This window comes from Vanellus vanellus, assembly GCF_965231255.1.
Source record: "Vanellus vanellus genome assembly, chromosome: 21".
NCBI lineage: Eukaryota > Metazoa > Chordata > Aves > Charadriiformes > Charadriidae > Vanellus > Vanellus vanellus.
In genome coordinates, this window is record NC_138926.1 from 1,233,102 (window position 1) to 1,256,928 (window position 23,827).

At 51.8% G+C, this 23,827-nt stretch overlaps 2 protein-coding genes across 2 annotated transcripts in view; one reads left to right on the forward strand and one right to left on the reverse strand.

Annotated features, from left to right (window-relative positions):
• Positions 1–9,568, forward strand: part of FEZ1 (fasciculation and elongation protein zeta 1) — a 20,385-nt gene extending 10,817 nt beyond the window's left edge. Inside the window, exons 4-10 of the mRNA XM_082493778.1 lie at positions 234–320; positions 2,086–2,287; positions 4,066–4,337; positions 5,730–5,810; positions 6,295–6,370; positions 6,944–7,009; positions 9,404–9,568. Of these exons, the coding sequence (XP_082349904.1) occupies positions 234–320; positions 2,086–2,287; positions 4,066–4,337; positions 5,730–5,810; positions 6,295–6,370; positions 6,944–7,009; positions 9,404–9,420 (801 nt within the window). The 3' untranslated portion in view covers positions 9,421–9,568. The remainder of the gene's footprint in view (positions 1–233; positions 321–2,085; positions 2,288–4,065; positions 4,338–5,729; positions 5,811–6,294; positions 6,371–6,943; positions 7,010–9,403) is intronic.
• Positions 9,569–12,037: 2,469 nt separating this feature from the next.
• PKNOX2 (PBX/knotted 1 homeobox 2) overlaps positions 12,038–23,827 on the reverse strand; it is a 40,049-nt gene continuing 28,259 nt past the window's right edge. Inside the window, exons 7-12 of the mRNA XM_082493783.1 lie at positions 19,145–19,277; positions 18,928–19,025; positions 16,909–17,028; positions 14,958–15,034; positions 14,359–14,537; positions 12,038–13,599 (exon numbers count right to left, since the gene is read on the reverse strand). Of these exons, the coding sequence (XP_082349909.1) occupies positions 13,352–13,599; positions 14,359–14,537; positions 14,958–15,034; positions 16,909–17,028; positions 18,928–19,025; positions 19,145–19,277 (855 nt within the window). The 3' untranslated portion in view covers positions 12,038–13,351. The remainder of the gene's footprint in view (positions 13,600–14,358; positions 14,538–14,957; positions 15,035–16,908; positions 17,029–18,927; positions 19,026–19,144; positions 19,278–23,827) is intronic.

Consider the following 23,827-nt stretch of genomic DNA (forward strand, 5'->3'; position numbering starts at 1 on the left):
TGCCCTCATCCAACGTCTCCCCATCCAACGTCTCCCTGTCCAACGTCCCCACCCGATGTCTCCATCCGATGTCTCCCCATGCAAACCCCCCCATACGGTGTGTCCCCCCCGAGCTGTGGTTCCCTGGTGGCTCTCCCTGTGCCAGGGCCATGCCTGTGTCCATGCCGGGACCATGCCTGTGCCAGGCCGTGCCGGCGGTGCCACCAAGGCCGCCCAGCCTGTGTCTCCTGCAGCTCTGCGAGAAGGAGGAGGAGGAGCTCACCGAGAGGAGTGAGCAAGACTCGGGCATCAACGAGGAACCGCTGTTGACAGCTGAGCAGGTACCCCTGACCCCGTGGGCACCTGAGCGCCTGTGTGTCCCCAAAAAGCCAGGATTTAGCCCCCCAGCGTGGCCTCAGCCCATCCCAGCCCCACAGTCGTGGGGGGGGCTGAAAGCACAAAAAAAGGCTAAATCCCACAATCTTGGGATGCGGGCTGCCGGGCACGGGATGCAGATTTGGACATAGACAGAGGTGCGGGTGGTGGGTGCCAGTGTGGGGTTTGGGTGCAGATGGAGACGTGGGATGCGGGTGCTGGGTGCAGAGTGGGCTGAAGAGCCCCCACGGTGGCGGGGCGGAGGCGGGATGCAGATGTGGGGTGCGGGATGCAGATGTGGGGTGCGGGATGCAGATGTGGGGTGCGGGATGCAGATGGTGTGGGGAAGGGGATGTGGATGCAGATGTGGGGTGTGGGTGAGGGTGCAGGTGCCAGTACGGAATCCAGATGGATGATGCGGCACGAAGGGAGCAGGATGCAGCCTTAGATGCGGGATGCAGATGTGGATGTAGATGCAGGTCCAGGGTGTGACTGCCCACGGCAGTGTGGGATTTGGATGCAGATGGGAACATGGGACGCAGATGCAGGGTGCAGAGTACCGATGGATGCAAATGCAGGTGGAGATGCAGGATGAAGGGAGCTGGATGCAGATGGAGGATGAAGGGGAGGATGGAGGATGAAGGGGAGGATGGAGGATGAAGGATGCAGGTGGAGGATGAAGGGGAGGATGGAGGATGAAGGATGCAGGTGGAGGATGAAGGGGAGGATGGAGGATGAAGGATGCAGGTGGAGGATGAAGGGGAGGATGGAGGATGAAGGATGCAGGTGGAGGATGAAGGGGAGGATGGAGGATGAAGGATGCAGGTGGAGGATGAAGGGGAGGATGAAGGTTGCAGGTGGAGGATGAAGGATGCAGGTGGAGGATGAAGGATGCAGGTGGAGGATGAAGGGGAGGATGGAGGATGCAGGTGGAGGATGAAGGGGAGGATGGAGGATGAAGGATGCAGGTGGAGGATGAAGGGGAGGATGAAGGTTGCAGGTGGAGGATGAAGGATGCAGGTGGAGGATGAAGGATGCAGGTGGAGGATGAAGGGGAGGATGGAGGATGAAGGATGCAGGTGGAGGATGAAGGGGAGGATGAAGGATGCAGGTGGAGGATGAAGGGGAGGATGGAGGATGAAGGATGCAGGTGGAGGATGAAGGGGAGGATGGAGGATGAAGGATGCAGGTGGAGGATGAAGGGGAGGATGAAGGTTGCAGGTGGAGGATGAAGGATGCAGGTGGAGGATGAAGGATGCAGGTGGAGGATGAAGGGGAGGATGGAGGATGCAGGTGGAGGATGAAGGGGAGGATGGAGGATGAAGGATGCAGGTGGAGGATGAAGGGGAGGATGAAGGTTGCAGGTGGAGGATGAAGGATGCAGGTGGAGGATGAAGGATGCAGGTGGAGGATGAAGGGGAGGATGGAGGATGAAGGATGCAGGTGGAGGATGAAGGGGAGGATGAAGGATGCAGGTGGAGGATGAAGGGGAGGATGGAGGATGAAGGATGCAGGTGGAGGATGAAGGGGAGGATGGAGGATGAAGGATGCAGGTGGAGGATGAAGGGGAGGATGGAGGATGCAGGGGGAGGATGAAGGATGCAGGTTGCAGCTGTGGGTTCCGGGCAGGGCTGCAGTGTGCAGCTGCAGGATGTAGCTGTGGGCTGCAGGTTGTAGATGCAAGATGGAGGTGGGATGGAGGTGCAGATGGGGGACACTGGTGCCCTGCAGGTCATCGAGGAGCTGGAGGAGCTGATGCAGAGTTCGCCCGACCCCGAGGCCGACCCTGAGGGTGATGAGGATGAGGAAGAGGAGGAGGAGGAAACTGAAGCCGATGCTGAAGGCGAAGGCGGTGGCGGGGGCACGGAGCCCATCCTTCTGCATGAGCTGCGTGCTTTCTCCCCTGCCTTCAACAACAACTGCTCCCATGAAGGTATGGCCAGCAAGACCCAGGCCAGGCACTTTTTGGGGACGATTCCAACCAAATCGGACCATTGAATCTCTCCGGCCTTCAGGGCTGGCTTGCGCCAGCGTTTACACGCTGTTTGGCCAGGAGAGGGCTCTTGCCAAAAAAATTAAGCCCACGCGGATGTTGCTTTTAGCGTCGCTTTAAATGCACGCGGGGGTCTCGCCAAGCACGCCACGCGTTCGGCGAAATGCCCCCGAGTGTTTCCTTGCCCTGAATCCACCGATGGCCTCTAAATGCGCTGTGCACCGGCCGTTTCCCCGATTGCGGCACGCAATTCCCTGATTTATTGCGGCATGCATTTCCCTGACGGCGGCGTGCGTTTTCCCGATTGCGGCACGCGTTCTCCTAAATTCGCGGAAAATACGGCAGCGCCACCGTCTCTCATTTCACTGTTTCGCTAATTGCACGGTTGACGGTTGCCCGTTTCGCGACTGGCCTCACGCGTTTCCCCAGCAGCAGTGCAGCAGGCAGCGTGCATCGAGCTGATGGCGCCCTGCAGCGCGCGCGCCCGCGCGTGCGCTGCGGTTCTCTACACGCGCTGCGCCGGCCGCTCAACGCACCACGCGCGCCACTTTTCCCTGCGGGCGTGCCGCGTGTCACTAATCGCCCCCGGGGCGTTTGGCTGATTGCTCTGCGCGTTCCCCCGATCGCGCGGTGCATTTCGTTTACTGCGCCGCGCGCGTCGCTAATTGCGGCGGGCAGTTCTGTAATTGCTCTGGGCGTGTCGTTTAGGACGCCGGGCATTTCGGTAATTGCAGGATGTATTTATTTATCGGTGGTCCGATAAATGCACCGTGCATCTCGATTAATCACGTGATGCATTTTAACGGTTTCAGTGTGCATTTCACTAATTGCACTGTGCAGTTCATTAATTGCCCCGGGAATTTTGCTAAACGTAGCGTGTGTTCACTTGCGGCACGCATGTCACTAATTGCACAGGCGTATCACCAATTCCCCTGGGCGTGCCAGTAATTGCACTGTGCATATCACTAATTGCACTGTGCATATCACTGATTTGCATTGTGCATGTCACTAATTGCAGCGTGCCTATCGCTAATTGCACCAGGCATGTTACTAGTTGCGTCAAGTGTTTCGTTCGCTCGCGCTACGCATTTCACTGATTGCTCCGGGCATGTCACTAATCCTATCAGGTATTTTACTAATTGCACCAGGCATGGCAGTACCTGCATCAGACGCATCACTAATTGCGCTGTGCACTTTACTAATTGCACTGGGCGTGCCACTAATTGTACCGGGTGTATCCCTAGTTGCTCTGTGCATTGCGCTTATTGCGCTGGGCGTCGCATTTATAGCACCGGGCAGCCTGCTAATTGCCCGCTGTGTCTTAGTAACTGCAGCGTGCGGCTCACTAATTACGTAAGGCAGTTTTGCAAACTGCTTGACTAATTGCACCAGGCACTTCATTTGTTGCACTGTACTTTTCACCTGCTGCCCTGCGCCTCTCACGTGTTGCACCGGGCATTGCATTTCTTGCGCCGGTCGTGTGACTAATTGTACCGTGCATTGCGCTAATTGCACTGGGCATTTCACTTATTGCATCGTGCATCTCATTTATTGCACCACTCATTGCACTTATTGCCCCGGGCATTGCATTTATTGCACGGTGCGGGGCACTAATCGCCCCGCGCGTCTTAATAATCGCACCTTCCGCCGTCTCCGGCGGCGCGGTGCCTCTCCCGGTGGGCGCGCGCCTGTCTCTAACCGCGACGCCCGGGCGGCAGGGCTGGGGCGGCTGTCGGCGCGGGAGCTGGCGGCGGCGGCCGGGCGCGCGGAGGCGGCGAGCCGGGCGCTGTCGGCAGAGCTGGTGGCGCAGTTGGCGCGGCGGGACGAGCTGGCGTTCGAGAAGGAGGTGAAGACGGCGTTCATCGGGGCGCTGCTGGCGGTGCAGGGGGAGCAGCGGGAGCAGCGGGAGGCCGCCCGTCGCCGCCGTCGCGACAGGGGGCTGAGCCTGCAAGGGGGGCGTCCCGAGCGCGGGAACCACATGCCCCGGAAGGTGGGGGGACACCGCGGCCATGGGGACAGGGGATGGGGGGACACGGGGTGCGGGGAGGGGAGGTGGGGGCACGGGGGGGATGCGGGGACAGGGGGACACGGGGCAGGGGGCAGAGGGATGAGGGGACATGGGATGACGGGATGTTGGGACGAGGGATGAGTCATGGGATGCGGTAGAGGGACATGGGAGAGGGGACATGGGACAGGGGGACACAGGGCAGAGGGATGAGGGGACATGGGATGACGGGATGTTGGGACAAGGGATGGGTGATGGGATGGGGCAGAGGGAAATGGGACAGGGGGACATGGGACGGGGACACGGGGCAGAGGGATGAGGCGACAAGGGATGACGGGATGTTGGAACAAGGGATGGGTGATGGGATGGGGTAGAGGGACATGGGATGGGGGACACGGGACAGGGGGACACGGGGCAGAGGGATGAGGGGACATGGGGTGACAGGATATTGGGACAAGGGATGGGTGATGGGATGGGGCAGAGGGACATGGGACAGGGGGACATGGGACAGGGGACATGGGGCAGAGGGATGAGGGATGAGGGGACATGGGATGATGAGATGTTGGGACAAGGGATGGGTGATGGGATGGGGCAGAGGGACAGGGGACATGGGACGGGGACATGGGATGGGGACATGGGGCAGAGAGATGAGGCGACATGGGATGACGGGATGTTGGGACAAGGGATGGGTCATGGAATGGGGTAGAGGGACATGGGATGGGATGTGGGGACTGGGGATGGGTGATGGGATGGGTCAGAGGGATGTGGGACAGGGGGACACTGAGCAGAGGGGTGCAGGACAGGGGACAGGAGGATGAAGGATGGGAGGACGAGACAGGGGGACATGGGACAGGGGAATGTGGGGACAGAGCAGAGGGACATGGGACAAGGAATGAGTGATGGAATGGGGCGGATGGACATGGGACGGGGGACACGGGGCAGGGGGATGAGGGATGAGGGGACATGGGATGACGGCATGTGGGGACAGGGCATGGGTGGCGGGACGGGGCAGAGGGACATGGGACAGGGGGATGCGGGATGGGGTGACATGGGACAGGGGCTTGTGGGGCCAGGGGACGGGGCAGAGAGACATGGGGCGGGAGGGCGAGGGATGGGGCCACGGGAAGGGGTGTCGCAGGGACAGGAGAGGGGATGGGGCAAGTGGGGAGGGGATATGGGGGCAGGGGATGGGGGACAGGGCTTTGGGTGGGTGGGGAACAGGGGGACGTGAGGAGGGGGGGCGGGGGGACGTGGGACAGGGGAATGGAGGGGACGTGGATGGGCTTCAGGGAGCCAGGGGGACGTTGGTGCCAAGGGAGGTGCCACGGGTGATGTCTGCGTCCCCGGGAGGTGACAGGGTGACACCTGCGTCCCCAGCGCTTCAGCATGGAGGGCATCTCCAGCATCCTGCACTCCGGCCTACGCCAGACCTTCGGTCCGGCTGCCAATGAGAAGCAGGTACCTTTCTGCCCTTTTTTTCCCCCCAAAATTGCCCAGATCTGTCCCTTTTCCACCCCCCGTCCTGCACACCCCATTCCCCTGCACCCGCCAAAACCCTTTTGAAATAGTTTTTAATTTTACCACCCCGCTCCCTCCCTGACGTCCCGCTCATCCATCTTGCAAAAATCCCCGGTTTTCACCCCCCAAAAAAATCCTCCCTAAGCAGAGGTTTGCTTTTGGGTGGGTTTTGCTGCGTGCAATTCATTCGGTACCCTTCCCCCCCCCCCCAAAAAAAAAAACCAAAAAACCAACCTGCAAATTAAATGCAATCGCAGGAACATCGCAGACATATTCTGCTTTTGCATCAATTCGGGGTGATTTGTGGCAAGGTGGTGCAAAGAATCGGCGATTTTTGCGCCATCTGGGTGGGTTTTGGGGGTGGGTTTGGTTTTTTTTGTTTTGTTTTGTTTTGTTTTGTTTTGTTTTGTTTTGTTTTATGCAGTACCTGAACACGGTGATTCCCTATGAGAAGAAAGGGTCGCCGCCCTCCGTCGAGGACCTGCAGATGCTCACCAACAGTGAGTGCTCGTTCAAACCGCCGTTTTGCGGCAGAATCGGACGTTTTGCATCGCCGACGGCATGGCGGATTCCGGCCGCGGATGCGCTTTTGGCAGTGCCGCAGCGGCAGCGATTCGGGCGACTTCACTGCCACGCAGCAAATTTGGGGTGCAATCCTCTTTTTTTGTTGTTGGTTTTTTTTTTGAATTTTGCGTCGTTGCAGCAGCACAGGTGCGATCGCCCGTGTCGCATGGTTGCGACGCAGCCCGTTTTGCGGGGGGGGATGAAGACCCATTTTTTGGGGTGCGATCGCCCGTTTTTGCCTCGCTGCGGCACCGCTGATTTGCAGCAACCCGCCCACGCGCACATTTTTGCACCCCGCGCCAGCCCTGATTTGGGGGGTGAAACACCCGTTCTGCGTTGCCGTGGACCGGCCGGTGGGGCGAAAGCGCGGGGTGGTGGATGCTCTCCGGCCTGGTGCATTGTGGGAGACTCCGGCAGTGTCTCTATGGCGACTGCGGGGCTGGTTTAGGGGGAGAAGGGACATTTTGGGGGCAGTGGGGCTGAGCTCATGGCTCCGTTCTCCCTCGCAGTCCTCTTTGCCATGAAGGAGGGGAACGAGAAGGTGCCCACACTGCTCACGGACTACATCCTCAAAGGTATCCGCTCGCCTCCTGCATCCCCCACGCATCCCTCCTGCAGCCCCTGTGCCTCTGCGCATCCACCACGGATCCCTTCCGCATATCCCCCGCGTACTCCTGCCTCTCCCTCCCCCCCTTCCTGCACCTCCGGCGCATCCTTCTGCATCTCCCGTGCATCCCTCCTGCCTCCTTCATGCGTCCCCGCGCATTCCTTATGCACCTCTGGCGCGTCACTCCTGCCGCTCTCCGTGCCTACATCTCCCGTGCATCCCTCCTGCATCCTGCATGCCTCTCCTCTGCGTCCTTTCTGCATCCTTGTGCATCTCGCTTGCGTCCTTCCTGCATCCCTTGCCCATCCCTCGTGCATCTCCGGGGCATCCTCTGTGAATCCTGGGTATGTCTCCTGGGCATCCCCCTTCCTGCACCTCCGGCGCATCCTTCTGCATCTCGTACGCATCCCTCGTGCCTCCTTCATGCGCCTCGGGCGCATCCTTCGTGCCTCCTCCGTGAATCCTGGGCGCGCGTCCTGCGCGTCCCTCGAGCATCCCCTGCGTCCTCCCGCGCCTTCGTAGATCATCGTGCATCCTGCATTCCTTGTGCGTCCCCCTTCCTCCTGCGTCTTCCGCGCATCCCCTTCGCAGCCTTCTGCAGCCCCCGCTCGTGCAGCCTTGTGCGCCCAGGCGCCCTCGCGCGTGCTCAGTGAATCCTTGTGCACGCTCGTGCACCCTTGCGCGCCCCTACGCATCCCCGTGCGCACTCGTGCGTCCTCATGCGAGCCCCCGTGCGCCATCGCGCACCCTCATGCGTCATCGCACCCTCGGCTCTCCCAGTGCATGCTTGTGCGCTCCTATGCAGCCCAGTGCAAGCCCGCGCGTCACTGGGCACCCTCGTGCATCCCTGTATGTACTCGTGCATCATTGGGCCTCCTCACGCGCCCCCCGTGCACACCGGTGCGTCCCCTTACGCGCTCGTGCATCATCGAGCATCCTCATGCATTCCTGGGCATCCTCATGCATCCCCGTGCACACTCCTGCATCATGGTGCACACTCATGCATCCCCGTGCACACTCGTGCATCATCGAGCATCCTCATGCATTCCTGGGCATCCTCATGCATCCCCGTGCACACTCGTGCATCATGGTGCACACTCATGCATCCCCGTGCACACTTGTGCATCATCGAGCATCCTCCTGCAGCCCTGTATGGGCTTGTGCATCCTCCTGCATATTTGTGCACACTCGTGCATCCCCATGCACACTCGTGCATCCTCAAGCATCCTCATGCATCCCTGTATGTGCTTGTGCATCCTCGTGCATCCTTATACATCCTAGTGCATCCTCATGCATCCCCATGCACACTCGTGCATCCTCGAGCATCCTCATGCATCCCTGTATGTGCTTGTGCATCCTCGTGCATCCTCATGCATCCTCGTGCATCATTGTGCATCCTCATGCATCCCCGTGCACACTCGTGCATCCTTGAGCATCCTCCTGCTTGTATGTCCTCGTGCATCCTCGTGCATCCCCGTGCACACTCGTGCATCCTTGAGCATCCTCATGCATCATGGTGCATGCTCAGCATCCCTATGCACACTCGTGCATCCTCGAGCATCCTCATGCATCCCTGTATGTGCTTGTGCATCCTCGTGCATCCTCATGCATCCTCGTGCATCATTGTGCATCCTCATGCATCCCCGTGCACACTCGTGCATCCTTGAGCATCCTCCTGCTTGTATGTCCTCGTGCATCCTCGTGCATCCCCGTGCACACTCGTGCATCCTTGAGCATCCTCATGCATCATGGTGCATGCTCAGCATCCCTATGCACACTCGTGCATCCTCGAGCATCCTCATGCATCCCTGTATGTGCTTGTGCATCCTCGTGCATCCTCGTGCATCCTCGTGCATCCTCGTGCATCATTGTGCATCCTCATGCATCCCCGTGCACACTCGTGCATCCTCGAGCATCCTCCTGCATCCCTGTATGTCCTCGTGCATCCTCGTGCATCCTCGTCCATCCTTGAGCATCCTCATGCATCATGGTGCACACTCATGCATCCTCGTGCACACTTGTGCATCCTCGAGCATCCTCCTGCATCCCTGCATGTCCTTGTGCATCCTCGTGCATCCTCATCCATCCTCGAGCATCCTCATGCATCATGGTGTGCACTCATGCATCCTCGTGCATCCTCGTGCATCCCCGTGCACACTCGAGCATCCTCGTGCCTCCCTGCATGTGCTTGCGCATCCTCATGCACACCTGTGCCTCCTCGTGCACACTCGTGCCTCATTGTACGTCCTCGTGCATCCTCCCACCTCCTCGGGCATCGTCGTGCACCCGCGCGCAACCCCCCACGCAGCCCCGGCGCACCCTCGTGTGCGCCGGCGCACACCCATGACCTCTCTCTTTGCAGTGCTCTGCCCAACCTGATGCGGCGCTGCCCTCGCGCCCCCCACCCCCACCCCGGCGCGTCCTTTCCCCCCCCCCCCACCCCCGAAAATGGGGCCAAACCTGAGGAAAATGGGTCGCCCGCCGACCTCCGCCCCCGGCCCCGCGCGACCCCCACCTTTGCACAGCTGGGAAATAAATAATTCGTTTCATTAATTAAGCAACCGGCCTCCGGCATCTTCATCCCTCCGCTTGCGGCGACGTCGTTTCGCAACTTTTCGATGGAAAACTGCACTTTTTTTGGTTTTGGTTTTTTTTTTGGCGCCAGAAAATACCGATAAGGAAATTTTGCTGCGGTGCTCGTGAATATTCAGCATTTTATGAAACATGCGGATTTCTGGCTAACGAGGTGCTGGGTCCTCAGAGCCGGCTGCAGCGCCGCAGGCAGCCGCCGCCATCCAAGGGGTAAAATTGGGCTGTAAATGCCATTTTGGAGGGGATTTTTTCCCATTTTTACCTTTTCCGCAGCCCCATTTGCTGCTAAAGATGGTGCAAAAATCACCGTTTTTTTTCCCCAGAAAATCAACCCGGTAATTAGCAGTAACTCATTAGGAGGGGGAGGGGGGCTTCCATTTTGGGGAGAATTGCTCATTTGGGGATTTTTCCCTCATTTTGAGGGACAGTCACTAATTTGGGGGTCCTTCTTGCGCATTTTTGGAGAGTGTCATCCATTTGGGGGGCAAATTCAGTCATTTGGGGGGAAGTCACTTATTTTGGGGAGATTTACTCATTTTTGGCAGCAATCGTTTGCTTTTGGGGAGAATCACTCATTTTGGGGAGGACGACTAGTTGGGGAGAGCATCATTTTGGGGCAAAATCACTCATTTTGGGGGAGTATTGCTCATTTGGGGGGGGAGAATTGCTCATTTGGGCAAAGCATTTTGGAGGAGAAGTCATTTTGGGGGACCCACACAAAAAAAAAACCCATCACTTAATTTTGGAAGAGCATCCCTCATTTTGGGAGAGAATCATGCATTTTGGAGAAATTTGGGGGGGGAAACACTTCAATTTTGGGGAGCATCGCTCATTTTTGGAGAATATCTCTCATTTTGGGGGGAGCGTCGCACGTTTTGGGGGCAGAATCGCTCATTTTCGGAAAATATAACTCATTTTGGGGTGAGCGTCGCACGTTTTGGGGGCAGAATCGCTCATTTTTGGAAAAGACAACTCATTTTTGGAAAAGACAACTCATTTTGGGGTGAGCGTTGCATGTTTTGGGGGCAGAATCGCTTGTTTTTGGAAAAGATAACTCATTTTGGGGTAAGCGTCGCACATTTTGGGGGCAGAATCACTCATTTTTGGAAAAGACAACTCATTTTGGGGTGAGCGTTGCACGTTTTGGGGGCAGAATCGCTCATTTTCGGACAACATAACTCATTTTGGGGTAAGCGTTACACTTTTGGGGGCGGAATCACTCGTTTTTGGAAAATATAACTCATTTTGGGGTGAGCGTCGCACGTTTTGGGGGCAGAATTGTTCGTTTTTTGGAAAAGTCAATTCATTTTGGGGTGAGCGTCGCATGTTTTGGGGGCAGAATCACTCGTTTTTGGAAAATATAACTCATTTTGGGGTGAGCGTCGCACGTTTTGGGGGCAGAATTGTTCGTTTTTGGAAAAGTCAATTCATTTTGGGGTGAGCGTCGCACATTTGGGGGCAGAATCACTCGTTTTTGGAAAAGTCAATTCATTTTAGGGTAAGCGTCACACATTTTGGGGGCAGAATCACTCGTTTTTGGAAAAGTCAATTCATTTTGGGGTGAGCGTCGCACATTTGGGGCCAGAATCACTCGTTTTTGGAAAAAATTCATTTTGGGGTAAGCGTCACACATTTTGGGGGCAGAATCACTCGTTTTTGGAAAAGTCAATTCATTTTGGGGTGAGCGTCGCATGTTTTGGGGGCAGAATCACTCGTTTTTGGAAAATACAGCTCATTTTGGGGGGCAGAATCACTCATTTTGGGGCGAATATAGGTCATTTTGGAGCAAGCATCACCAATTTTAGCCCGGGGTGCAACAATTTGGGGGAAGCATCATTCATTTTGGGTTAAAATCATATAAGAGCTCATTGGGGGAGGGGGGGATCACTCATTTTTGGGGGGCACATCACTTTTGGAAGTATAAATCCTATTTACACCGCGGCACTCGGTTGCAGATTTGGGTCAATTCACCCATTTTGGGGCCGATTCGCCTATTTGAGGAGCATTTTGCCTATTTCAGGGGGGGGGTGTGGGTGGGTCGTTCACCCATTTTGGGGGGGTTATTCACCCATTTTGGGGCTTTCCCAAAGCTGCCAATAAAATACAGCTGCGAAACCTCATCTCGTAGCACTTTATAATAAATGGCCATGAAATAATACTAAATTACAATGAATCCTTTATGAAATTACAGATTACATTCACGCCAGATCGGTATCGAAAAATAGGCTTTTCTGCCCATTGCATCACTCTTTTTTTTTTTTTTTTTTTTTTTCCCCCCTCCCCCCCCCGCCCCCCCCCAGCTGCTGTTGTGTTGTTTGTTTTTTTTTTTTTTCTCAACTCCTCAAGAGCCAAAAAAAAAAGGACAAAACCGGCAAAAAGCCGCCCCACCCCCCCTCCCCCAAAAAAAAAAAAAAAAAAAAATATCCTTTTTACAGAGGAACCTGCAGAAGAAAATTCCTTTATTATTTTTGCCCCGGGTTTGCTTTTGCGTCTCTCCCCCCTCCCCCCCCCGCCACATTTTAAGGCGAAATTCACCCTTTTGCTAACGTTTTAAGAAAAAACGCCGCAATACGTAGTATTTTTTCGCGGAGCCGCCCTCCCCCGTGGCTCCTTTGGGGTAAAACTCCGCCGTTTTCCCACGCGAGTGGATAACGTTGGGGAGAAAACAACTTTCCGGCAACAATATGGAATTTCCTTCCACCCAGGTGAACCTCGGCGGGGGAGGGGGGGGGGGGGGGGAGGGGGATGCCGTTCAATTTGGGGTGAAAATCTGCATTTTTTAAACCCATTTTCCCCCCCTGCCCATTTTTTTTTTTTTCCTGACTTGGTGCCGAAACGCCGTGGGAAAGTCTCACTCCCGACAGCCTTTGCCCCAACTCTGTGTCCAGTCTCAGCCCTTACGGACGATGTTTCCAAATTCGACAGATTTTTAGCACATAAATTAAAGGTTTTGGGGGGGGGGAGGGGCGGAATTGGGGGGGGGATTTCCTCCCTTTTCCAGAAAGTTACATCCGGAGTCACCAAAATGACCGCAGCATCGGGGCCAAAATGGGGAGGTTTTGGGCAATCCGGTGGGTCGTGAGCGCGAAACCCTCCTCAGCTCCGACCCGAAGCAGAATTTGCACTCGCCGATTTTGGGTTTGTTTCCCCCCCCACCACCGCGTGCTGATATTTACGCCCGTGAATCACCTTTTCTGGGGGGGAAAAAAAAAACAAAACAAAACAAAACAACCCAAAAAGCATCAGTCCTGGGGTTGTTTAGGGGTTTTTTTGTGGGTTTTTTTTTGTTTTTTTTTTTTCACCAAGAAATCCAAGTGGTGGACGCGGTGGCCCACGGTGAAAAGCCGCTGTCGCCCAACAGCATCCGAGCGTCGTCTGGGGAAAACAGCTTCCCCTAAAAACGCTTTTTCTTACCAAAAACGAAGGGGGAAAGGGGAAAATAAGAATAAAACCTGCAAAAAAAAAAAATTATTAATAATAATAATAATAATAATAATCTGGCCACAATATGTGCCTTGTAAACATGTGTCCTTCGCTTCCACGTGCCGACGTGGTAGTCCCCGCGCTCCCGTGGACAGCCGGGGCATCCGCCAGTGCCTCCAATTTGCTTCTTTTTTTTTCTCACCAATTTTGTTTCTGTCCTTGCCGGTTTTTTTTTTTCTAAGCGTTTTAGGGGGGACTTTTTGTTTTTGATGATTTGGGGAGGGCGCAGGAGGAGCTATTCCAGCGAGTCACTGTGGTCCAAGCCGAGGTCGGCACCAGGCGCCGCCGGGAGGCCACCAGGCTCTTCCTCCAGCTCTTCCTCCTCTTCTTCCTCCTCCTCCATCTCGTCCTCGTCCTCCTCGTCCTCCTCCTCTTCCTCGGTGCCGTCAAGGGAGTCTTCGTGGGCCGCCAGCATGGCCTGCTGCATGGCCATGGTGGCCGTGGCTGACGAGAGGGGTTGCAGGTTGTCCATGCCGAGCGAGCCTAAAATTAAAAAAAAATTAGAGAGAGACATAAGGACTCCTCAGCTAATATAAAAAGGACCAAAAAAATAGTGCGTAAACCAAGAATAACCCAAGCGACAACCTGCACCTAGACAGGTAGGGTGTCCCACTCGCCCCAGCCACTCCCCAGGGTCCACCACTTGATATTTTTACCTAATGTATCTTCATTAATTAACAATAAACCTTCATCTTTGAGCAAGTAGATGCCCAAATCGGTTGGGCGGATCTTCTCTTAATTTCCACCTTCCTTCCTCTTCATCTTCTCTGTTCTCATCTCGTCTAGTCCAGTCTCGTTTCTGCTCACTTCACCCTCCCTTCACCTTCTCTGCTCCTCGTTTTCATCATCTATTCTCCCTTCATCTTCTCCGCGTCTTCCTTCTTCCCGTCTTGTCTCGGCTGCCTTCTCATCTCATCTTTTTGGTTTTTTTTTTTAATTTTTTCTCCTCTCCTCTCCCCCTTTCCCCCTTTATCCCCTCCTCAGCACCTCAGGAGATACCCCAAGTGATGCCCCATAGCGGGTGATCCTTGAGGGCTGTTCCCATGCCGAGGAGATGGCTGTGCCCCATTGCCAGCGCCCTTGCGATGGCCAACTGGAAGGACCTTCTTGCGTTGACCGCCTCTTCAACACGTTTTCCCCCACGGGGCGATAAAGGGCTCTAGAAATCCTTAATTAAGGCCATAATTTAATGCGCGGCCACCCCATCCGGGAAGGGCAGGAGCCATCAGGGTTCGTCCTTACCGTCAGGATTTGTCCCCGAATTGCCGCCCTGCTGCTGCAGGACCCCAGCGGCGATGGAGTTGGGCCAGAACCGCTGGGTGGGCCGGTGCTGAGATTTGATTTTCTTGGCTTTGGGGGCTGGGTCGGGGTTGCTGGCGTCGAGCATTGGCTGCAGGATGCGCCGCCGGGCATTAATGAACCTTTCCAGGGAAAACGAGAGACCATGCAAGTAAATAAGAGCTGTTGCATCGATTTTGAGTTAAAACAACAGGCATTGTAACAATTTAACGAGTTGCGATGCGAAACCCTTTTGAAAGTGGCTGCGTGGTCCAAAAAGCTGGAGTTTTACCCTGTTTTATTTGTCCGTTACACCATTGCATTATTTTTTCCAGCTGGGAGTTGGAAGCTGCTCCATCTTGGGTTTGCCAGGAGAGGGCACCAAGACATCGCAAACGAACGCCGCCAATTAAACACACCCGAGCCCGTCTCCCCGAAATCCTCCCTAACCGCCCGCGTTACCCCCAAAAAAAGCATTACAGAGCACCGAAATAGCGTGGGAAAAAAAAAAAAAAAAATTCTAAAGCCAGCAAGATGACTGCACGGGCCACCGATGCGCTCACCAGTTGTTGACTTGCAAGAGGGTCAGGTTGGTTTGGGCCGCGATTTGCCTCTTCTCGTCCTCTGTGGGGTAGGGGTGCTGGAAAAAAAAAAAAAAAAAAAAAAAAAAAAAAGAGAGAGAGAGAGAGATGGGGCAGCGAAACGACACCCCCGTGTGCAAAAACGGCAGCCTCGAGTGGAGGAAAAAAAAAAAAAAAAAAAAGACAATTAAAAAGTTAAAAACCCCATTTTCCCACCCCGAATTTGGTGGCTTCTTGCATTGGCAAGATGCAAGGCTTAAGGGTGGCATCTGAGAGCATCATGTGTCCTTAGGGCTTTTTCAAGGCTTTCCATCAAAGGCTTGGAGGAAAATCCCATTTTATATATATATATTTTTTTTTTTTTTTTTAGTTTTAGCGATTTTTTAGTAATGGCTGTTGGTAAAGGTGGGATTTGGGCTTCAAAACCTGCTGTCACCCACAACGCTCCTTTGTCAGGTGCATCAGTAAAACACGCTGAAACATCTACCGTAAGAGGCTACCAGCGCTCAAAGCTCCAACAACCTCCTCCCAACCGTGCCTAAATCCTCCTTTCCAACCCCAAAAATGAAATTATTATCGAACCAGCCCTACCTGTCATTTTTGGACCCCCAACCCAACCCCCAGTCAACCAGCGTTGATTCACGCGACTTGTTTTCCAGCTGTTTGTCCCCAAAATAGTGCGGCTTCCTTAACAAAACCACCCAAAGTCAGGGCATGCAGAAGACTCTTGTCCCACCAAGCCCTCAGAGGTGTCAAAGTGGTTAAAAATGGCTCTTTTTTTTGCCGGAGGTATCCCCATTTTTGGCATATTATTTCCAGCGTTCCTTCCTCCTGCTGGTGCTGTGAAACTTCCAAACCCCGTAAAATGATGAGCATCAACGCTATTAGGTTAAAAACTACATCATCTACGACACCAGATGGGGAAGCCCGAGCATCTTCTGACCATGAGGACCAGGCTGAGAGCAAATGTCCAACCACCCAGTAGAAGCATCATTTCTTTTGGTTTTCGATCCAGTTTTGGAAATCTCAAACCGTAGGGTTCTCCTGAGAAGTTGCTCCTCAGCTTCTGGTCATCTAAATCCTTCTTCTGCTTGCAAATCTGCAGTTCGGCCCTCCAAAAGCATGGGAGATGCACGAGGCAGCTTGGGATGGCAGCCCAACACAGCGATGCTCTTGTCCTCAACGCGGTAAATTCAAAATTTCCCATTAAAAAAGACAAAAAAAAACCCCAAAAAATAGGCTGGAAAGTTCCCAGCCAGCTGCTGCTCCATGTCCTGGGTCATGTTTTACGTCAAGTTGCTCCCTGGAGCTGCTATTTTCTGTCTTGCGGCTCTCCCATCTTCTTGAAGACCTCCATGCAGCTCTTTGCGATCAGTGATTTCTTGGCGAAACCACTGAGGGAAAAGGGAGTTTTTAAGCTTTTGGCCTTTTTTCCAGCTCTGCTGGTGGGACAGCAGTCTCCTTGCACGAAAATACCCCGGTTGCATCCTCTGAGCTCCCTTCGCCTACCTACATCTCCACCGCCAACCTCAAAAATGAGGCGACATCGCAATTCCGCAGTTCGGCTGATGGCTGATGTGCCGCAACTGTACCCGTGGGGCAGCTCGCTAGAAAACGGTATTTTGGAGCTGTCAACTGGAAAAAAAAAAACAAAAACAAAAACAAAAACAACAAACCCCACGCTCCGTCACCCAACCGCAATAATTTGCGGAAGTCCCCCTCTGCTTTTGTTTCTTCGCGCGTTAAGGGAGTATTTTTGCCACCTGCAGTGAAAACGGTCATCCCCAAAATAAAACCGAAGCCGCTTTGTGCCTCTGAATATCAATTCAGACAAACCACCGACTCGATTTGTTCTGGTTTGGGGGGGTTTTGCCCCCCCCTTTTTTTTTTTTTTTTCAGCTTGGCGGGGTGTTTCGGTGGCTACAGTGCTCACCATGAGATGCTGGAAGAGCCATGAGCGCATGATGTTGGTGGCATGTTTGGGCAGGACGCCCCGCTTGTTCTTGGACTTCTTGTCCTCACCATCGAGGAGGGAGGTGAGATCCAGGTTCACCTGCCCGGGGAGAAGAAGAGGGAGAGAACTGGCTGAAAACGGTGATGGCCAACCCAAAACCTGAGCGAAACCAACCCAAAACCAGAGCGAAACCAACCAACCCAAAACCTGAGCGAAACCAACCCAAAACCTGAAACCAACCCAAAACCTGAGCAAAACAAACCCAAAACCTGAGCGAGACCAACCAACCCAAAACCTGAGCGAAACCAACCCAAAACCTGAGAGAAACCAACCCAAAACCTGAGCAAAACCAACCCAAAACCTGAGAGAAACCAACCCAAAACCTGAGCAAAACAAACCCAAAACCTGAGAGAAACCAACCCAAAACCTGAGCAAAACCAACCCAAAACCTGAGAGAAACCAACCCAAAACCTGAGCAAAACCAACCCAAAACCTGAGAGAAACCAACCCAAAACCTGAGCAAAACAAACCCAAAACCTGAGCGAGACCAACCAACCCAAAACCTGAGCGAAACCAACCAAGAACCTGGGCAAAACCAACGCCAAAAATGAGCAAAACCAACCCAAAATGGCAGTGGGGAGAGTGCGAAATGGACAAACTCGTAGCAGCGTCCAAAACTCCATTTTTCCCCCCAAAAAATTCGCATTAAATCCCCATTTTTACCCCAGGATTCTCTCTTTAACATCTCTACTTTTTGGCCAATGCTTTGCAAAGGCCAATGGGTTTCTTCTCCCTGTGGTGGCACCACGGTGCCAATGTCATGGCTGTTTTTTAAGGGGGAAAACATTTTTACCTTAAAAAAAAAAAAAACGAACCACCAAAAGAAACAGAATTTTTAATGAGGTCGCGGGAACCAAACGGAAATCTCAGCGCTTGAGTTAAAAGGGGAATTTTTTTTAAATTTTTTCTTTTTTTTTTTTTCCTCCCCCCCCAGCTCTTCATCAAAACGTTTCTCCTGGATGAATTAAACATCAGGCCAGCAGGTCCCTGCGATGATTCCCCTGGGCTCCGGCTGAATAAATCATGCCGGCGGCGCGGGAAGAGCATCCGGAGGTGCTTGTCCGGGGCTCTCTCCCTGCCCCCGATATTCCCTGCGCGTCTGTTTTTCCCACCACAGAGGGATTTTTGCCGCAAGATTTAAGCCTGTGACGGTGAAATATTAAAGAAAGAAATTTAAAAAAAAAGCATTTTTGCATGGGGGAGGCGCCACCCATTGCCAAAATGCCATTTTTTATCCCTTTTTTTTTTTTTTTCCCAAGAGGCTCCTGCGATTACGTTAAAAAAAATTTGCAAGGGTGGAGGGGGAGGGGGCGAGGGAGGGGGGATTTTTGCTGATCTGCTCTCGGGAAGCAGAGTAGCAGAAATCAATATATTTTTGGCCGGAATTCCTGGGGAAATGGGGGGAGAGAGGGTTGGGTGGGAAAAGTTCACGGGCAAGTTGTCCTTATAAATCCATTTTTACCCCAAATTGTCAATTTATTGCAATGCAGCTAAACGGGGAGAAAACCCCCGTAATAGTTAATTACAGTTACAAAAAAGGAAGGAAAACCGAGCAGATGGTTAAAAAATAACCCCAAATCCATGAATTAAGGGAGAAAATGAGCGCTGTGATTGCTCTACCGGACAGGCGATGCCGGTGGTCCCAGATCCCTGCTATAATAGCAATAATATATATTTTATATATACTGTACTATATTTTATATTTCATCTTTTATATTTTATAATATATAATACAGCATTAATATAAGCATTACTATAATTTGCTAGCTACCCCGAAGGCGCCCGGCAGACGGATTTAATCACCATTTCTTTTCGAATTAAAAATTTAGGATACTCCAAGGTTTGAATTTATGGAGAAACTGGTGGTTTGTTTTGTTTGTTTTTTTTTTCAGCGCCAAATACGGCGCGAAATGGCAATTTGAGGCGGGAAGCTCTTACCTGGGCGTTGGGGATCTGCAGGGCGCCGGGGGCGATGGCTTGGGCGAGGACCTGGCCCTGCGACGTCACCATCGTCACGGGCTGGTACAAGGCTCCACCTATGGGGGGAAAAAAAAAAAAAAAAAAAAAAAAATCCAAATTCAAAATTCATGGGGAGTTACCGAAACCGCCCCAAAATTTCTACCCTTCCCCCAGCAGCTTTCCCCGTGGTCCCTACCTGGCACGGCGGGTGAGCCGCTGCCGGCGCTCATGGCCAAGTTGCCCGGCGGTAGCGCGGCCGCCGGCACCACGATGCCCGGCGGCGGGTTGGAGGCGGGCGGCAGCGCCGCGGGTGAGCTCTGCAGCATCTCCTGCAAGGAGAAAAAAAAAAAAAAAAAAATTAAAAAAATTTAAAAATAAAAATAAAAAAAATATCAGAAACGTGAATTTTAAGAGGCAGCGGGAGCACGCGAGGTTTTTCATTTCCTCATCTTCCAAGAAATACGCCCCGTTGCGCATTATTATTTTTTTTCTCTCTCTAGGTGGTTCAACAAACAAAGGTGCAGCAAAAATCGCCATTTTTCAGGTTGTTGCCGTTGAGGGGGAAAAAAAAAAAAGGAAAAAAAAAAAAAAAAAAGGTGGAAGAATAAGGATTTACGCTTTGCGAACCGCCCGCTTAGCGTCTTCCCCAAAACCGTCTTCTTTCTGCAGCCACCACTTCCCATAAGGAAAAAAGGAGAGAGAAACAGAGTGTGATAGAGAAGTAGGAATTTTTTCCATCTTCTTCTTCCTTCTATAAATTTCTATTTTTTTGGTGCTTTGACTGGAACTGGATGACACTAAAAGCCGGGGCAAAAGCACCCACGGTTCCCCCTTGCCAGAACACTTGTGAAATAATAAAAATAATAATAATATAACCTTATAATAATAATATAACCTAATTCTATATCATTCCTTGCAGCTTTAAGCCAACTTCCTGCAAAAATGGGCATTTTTTTTAGGTGGGAGTATCCGTCCCGGCTCAGGAGTGGCTTTTCCGTGTGAGAAGCTATGGGGAAAAGCCCGAATCGGATGATTATTTGAGTACTTGATGCAACGTTTCGGGAAGGGGGGGAGGGATGCTGCGATTGAGGAGAGAGGGGAATTCGGGGCCTCCCGGATGGGCAGAATTGTTGTGCATTATGCCAATGGCGTTTAGAAAATTGCCGTTTCAAAATAAGCCCCCGGTAACCATATAGCTGTAATTTGGCCAACCGCAATGGAAGAAGTAAAACCGCGCTCGTTCCTTCCGCTAAAAAGATTTTTCCCCCTTTTCTACCCCTTTTCCCACTCTGCGTCGCTTCCCTGGCGCCCAGCTCCTCCTCGGCTGTCGCGCAAAAAGCCAACAAAAGGGATTTTTTTTTTTTGTTTGTTCACCTTTTCATTCCCTTTCCCTTCCTTTCGACGCATTTCTGCAAGAAACCTATTTCTTAGCTTAAGAAAAGAGGATTTCTCTCCACTAGCGACGTGCGGCGACGCTGGGAAACGCGACCAGGCATAGGCGGTGGGGTCGGAAAAAGAAGCCGTAGCTCCTCTTTTCCTTGCAGTAAAGCTGTAGAGACGGTAATTTGAATGAATCAATTAATTTTACACCAAGAGGTGATGCGGGTGCGTCGTTCAGTGGGGAGTCAGTGTCCCCTTGTGTCCACGTTGACTCATTTCCCATTGCTGAGGGGGGGGGAAATGTTATTTTCGGTCCTTTTTTTTTTGGCTTTTCCCCGTTACCTACATTCTTCCATCAGCTTTTTCCCCCATCGCTCACCGCCCGTTTGCCCATGCGATGGTTCTGGATAACTCTGGTTTCCCTGGCAGGCTTTTGCTATTAAAATCCCGTGCTCTCCGTTGATGATCTAAATATTATCGACCTGGGAATTTTGCTGCAATCGCTGTGAATTTTCGCTTCGTCTTGCAGACATTCCTTTGCCTAGCTAAATTGATTTAAAAAAAAAAAAAAAAAAGAAAAATTCAAATATGACCGTAAAATACTTGTACTTTTTTTTTTTTTTTTTTTTTTTTACTATCCTTTCCCCATCTCCAGCCTATCGGGGGGTGGGGGGAAATGGTTTTTGGTTGGAAAAACGAGGATTTCTCAGCATACAGAAAGCACAAATCGGTTGCTTTCGCCTGCACTTAGACTTGGCTTTTGCTAATCATCCAGCTAATAAACACGGTGGAAATATTCATATAACACCAAATGTGGTCCCTGGAGAACCTCAAAAAGCAGTCGGATACGGCCAGAGGCTTGGACCAGCCTGGGGACCTCCAGCTTTCCTCTCCCGCCTCGTTCTTCCATGATTCTTCCAAAAGAAGGGCATCCAGAAGACTATTTTTGGAAGTTCGTTGGGAAGAAATAACTTGGGATATCGGAGAATGGGAACAAGAAATTGCCGTTTCCAGTTATAATGGTCAAAGCCGTTCTCAACAGCACTTTAACGATGACCAAAATAGCAATTCTTTGGTGGCGTAGAAGAAAACTGTCCCAAAACACCAGCTCAGAGGCATCCAAAAAGGCAGAATATTGGTAATTATTAGAAATAAGACGTGAAAGAAATTCAGGGTGTTTCTGCAGCAGCGCTGTGAAACCAAGGGCACCCAATGGAAGTGGAGGCTCTGCCTTAAAATAAACATAGATTATCTCCGAGAAGACTTAAAAAAAAATAATGTTTTGCATGCTAATTGCCTTGGATCGCAAATGCCAGCCAAATTTTATTACGCTCGCGGCTTTGCTGCAGTGAAAAATATTTTATATTTTAGGAGTCAAAGAAGTTGAAATTCGTTTCCGGCAATTTTGAAACTTGAGTGTAAAAAAAAAATGCATCGCTAGGTGTCTCTGCAGATCCACATCTCGGCACTGACCTTCCGCGGCTGTATGGCAAAACACAATTCCTCCCAATTAAAAGTCGCTTCGACCAAGAAAAAGACCTGGCACATATTGCATTACACACACAAAAAAAAAACCAAACCAAAACAAAACAAAGCAAAAAACAACAAAAAACCCTTTCTTACGGTATGACAAGTGTCAAAGACCACGCGCCCAAGTGTAAATAAGTGCTAAAATTCAGCACTACTTGCGCTGATGTCCTTCCCCTCGTGCTCTATGACACAGCAATTTATTTTTGGGCGGCACACGTGCGTTAAAAAACTTCGAGCTCATCCTAACTTCGCGAAATCCGTTTGTGCTCGAGTAAAGCTGGAGAAAAGCTGGAGTTAGCCGGAGAAAACTGGAGTTAGCCGGAGAAAAAAGAAAGCCATGAGGTTGCCGAGGAGGAGTTGGCCCATCTCAAACTCGTGTAAGACCATTCGTACGGCTCCTTCGCAGATGGACGGGTGGATGGACGTTGACGAGAAGAAAAGTTGGTTTAAATAACAGAGAAATCCACAGGGGAAACGTGGAAAAATTGAGCTCCGTAGTACTGCATAGTGTCCGGCCAACCCAGCTGGCAGCCTCCAACCACCGACAAGGTGGAGAAGGAATTTGAGAAGAAGAAATGCTGCCCTAAAACTGCCCGTTGAAACGGTGCCAACCTGCTGGAATTCAAGACGAGAGCTGGAAAAAGCCACGCTTAATCCGATTGAAAACGTCCCCCTGGCAGTGCTGTGATTCCCAACGTGATTGGCTTCGTGGTGGGTTTTTTCTTGCTCGTGAGGTCAACTGGAGAGCAGCGAGGACCATTTTGACGTGGAAGAAAAGTTGAACTGGTTTACTTTAAGCGTTGGGTTAAATCGCACCTCCCCTCTCCTACCCCTGTCTGAAAAAGCCGAAAACTATTCATTAAATGAAGGGAGGGAGTTAAAAACGGTCCGATGAGGACTGAAGGGAGAGGAATGAAGCCAAGTGAACGACAAATTCAAGAAAAATGGAAGAAGTGGCATAGCTTGGTGGACCTGCAGGCTTCAGGAGGCCGAAACTCCCTCCACAAAACAAAGCACGAAATGCGAAAGCTGTGGAGAACTCCGGGTAGAAAAATGTCTGTAAGGTAAGGAAGGCTCAGGGAAGGCTCACCTACGTAGGAAAAAGACTCAACTTTTCACCCAAACTTGGCCCATGCCAGGAGTCACCTCTAGACTTGGCGACACGAGAAGATCTCAGCAACAGTCGAAACACCTGTCTGGGCGCTCTCTCGTCTTTCCGTCACCCCCAGGCATTTTTCCATTTTCCAGAAATTCTTGCGTTTTTCATCTTAGAAAGCACGAATAGCACCGAGCCAGGGGACATCTTTTTCGGATCGAGCAGGAAAATCCAACCACGGTTCTCCCACGATGACATTTTGACAGCTCCAGATACCGTTTTCTCAGTTTTGGTTGACCTCCCTGTTATTGGGTACCCATATTTTTTTTTATTTTTTTTTTTTTTTTAGGCAGGTTGTCCCATGGTAAAAAACTTTGCAAGAAATCGAAATATTTTGCTTTCACGACCGACCTGGCGCATCTGCGCATAAAATGCTCAACGCCCGTCCCATAGCCTGAGAAAAACTCTTTTCTGAGGAAACTCGTTCATTTGATATTAACCACGTTTCCATTATTCAGATTTATTTTTTTTTTAAAAATTAAATTAGCGGCCTCTTAGCTGTTTTACCTTCCCTCAGTGTGAGATTAATAGGAAGATAATTAGCAAAACCACGCGACTTGCCTACTTTAAATATGGATCCCGCGATTCTTGGGCTCTCCGGAGCATCCCCAGCCTTTCAAACTCAACTGAGGGATACAGAGTACTTCCACCACTTCCACCAATTTTTTTTAAGCCTTATCCAGGCGAACTCAAGTAAACTCAATGAGTCAAAGCGCTCGACATTGCTTAGTTGGTTAATTAGAAAAAAAAATAAATAAAAATAAAAATGCTGCTGTATTGTAATCCTCATCCGATGACCAATCCGATCCTCAT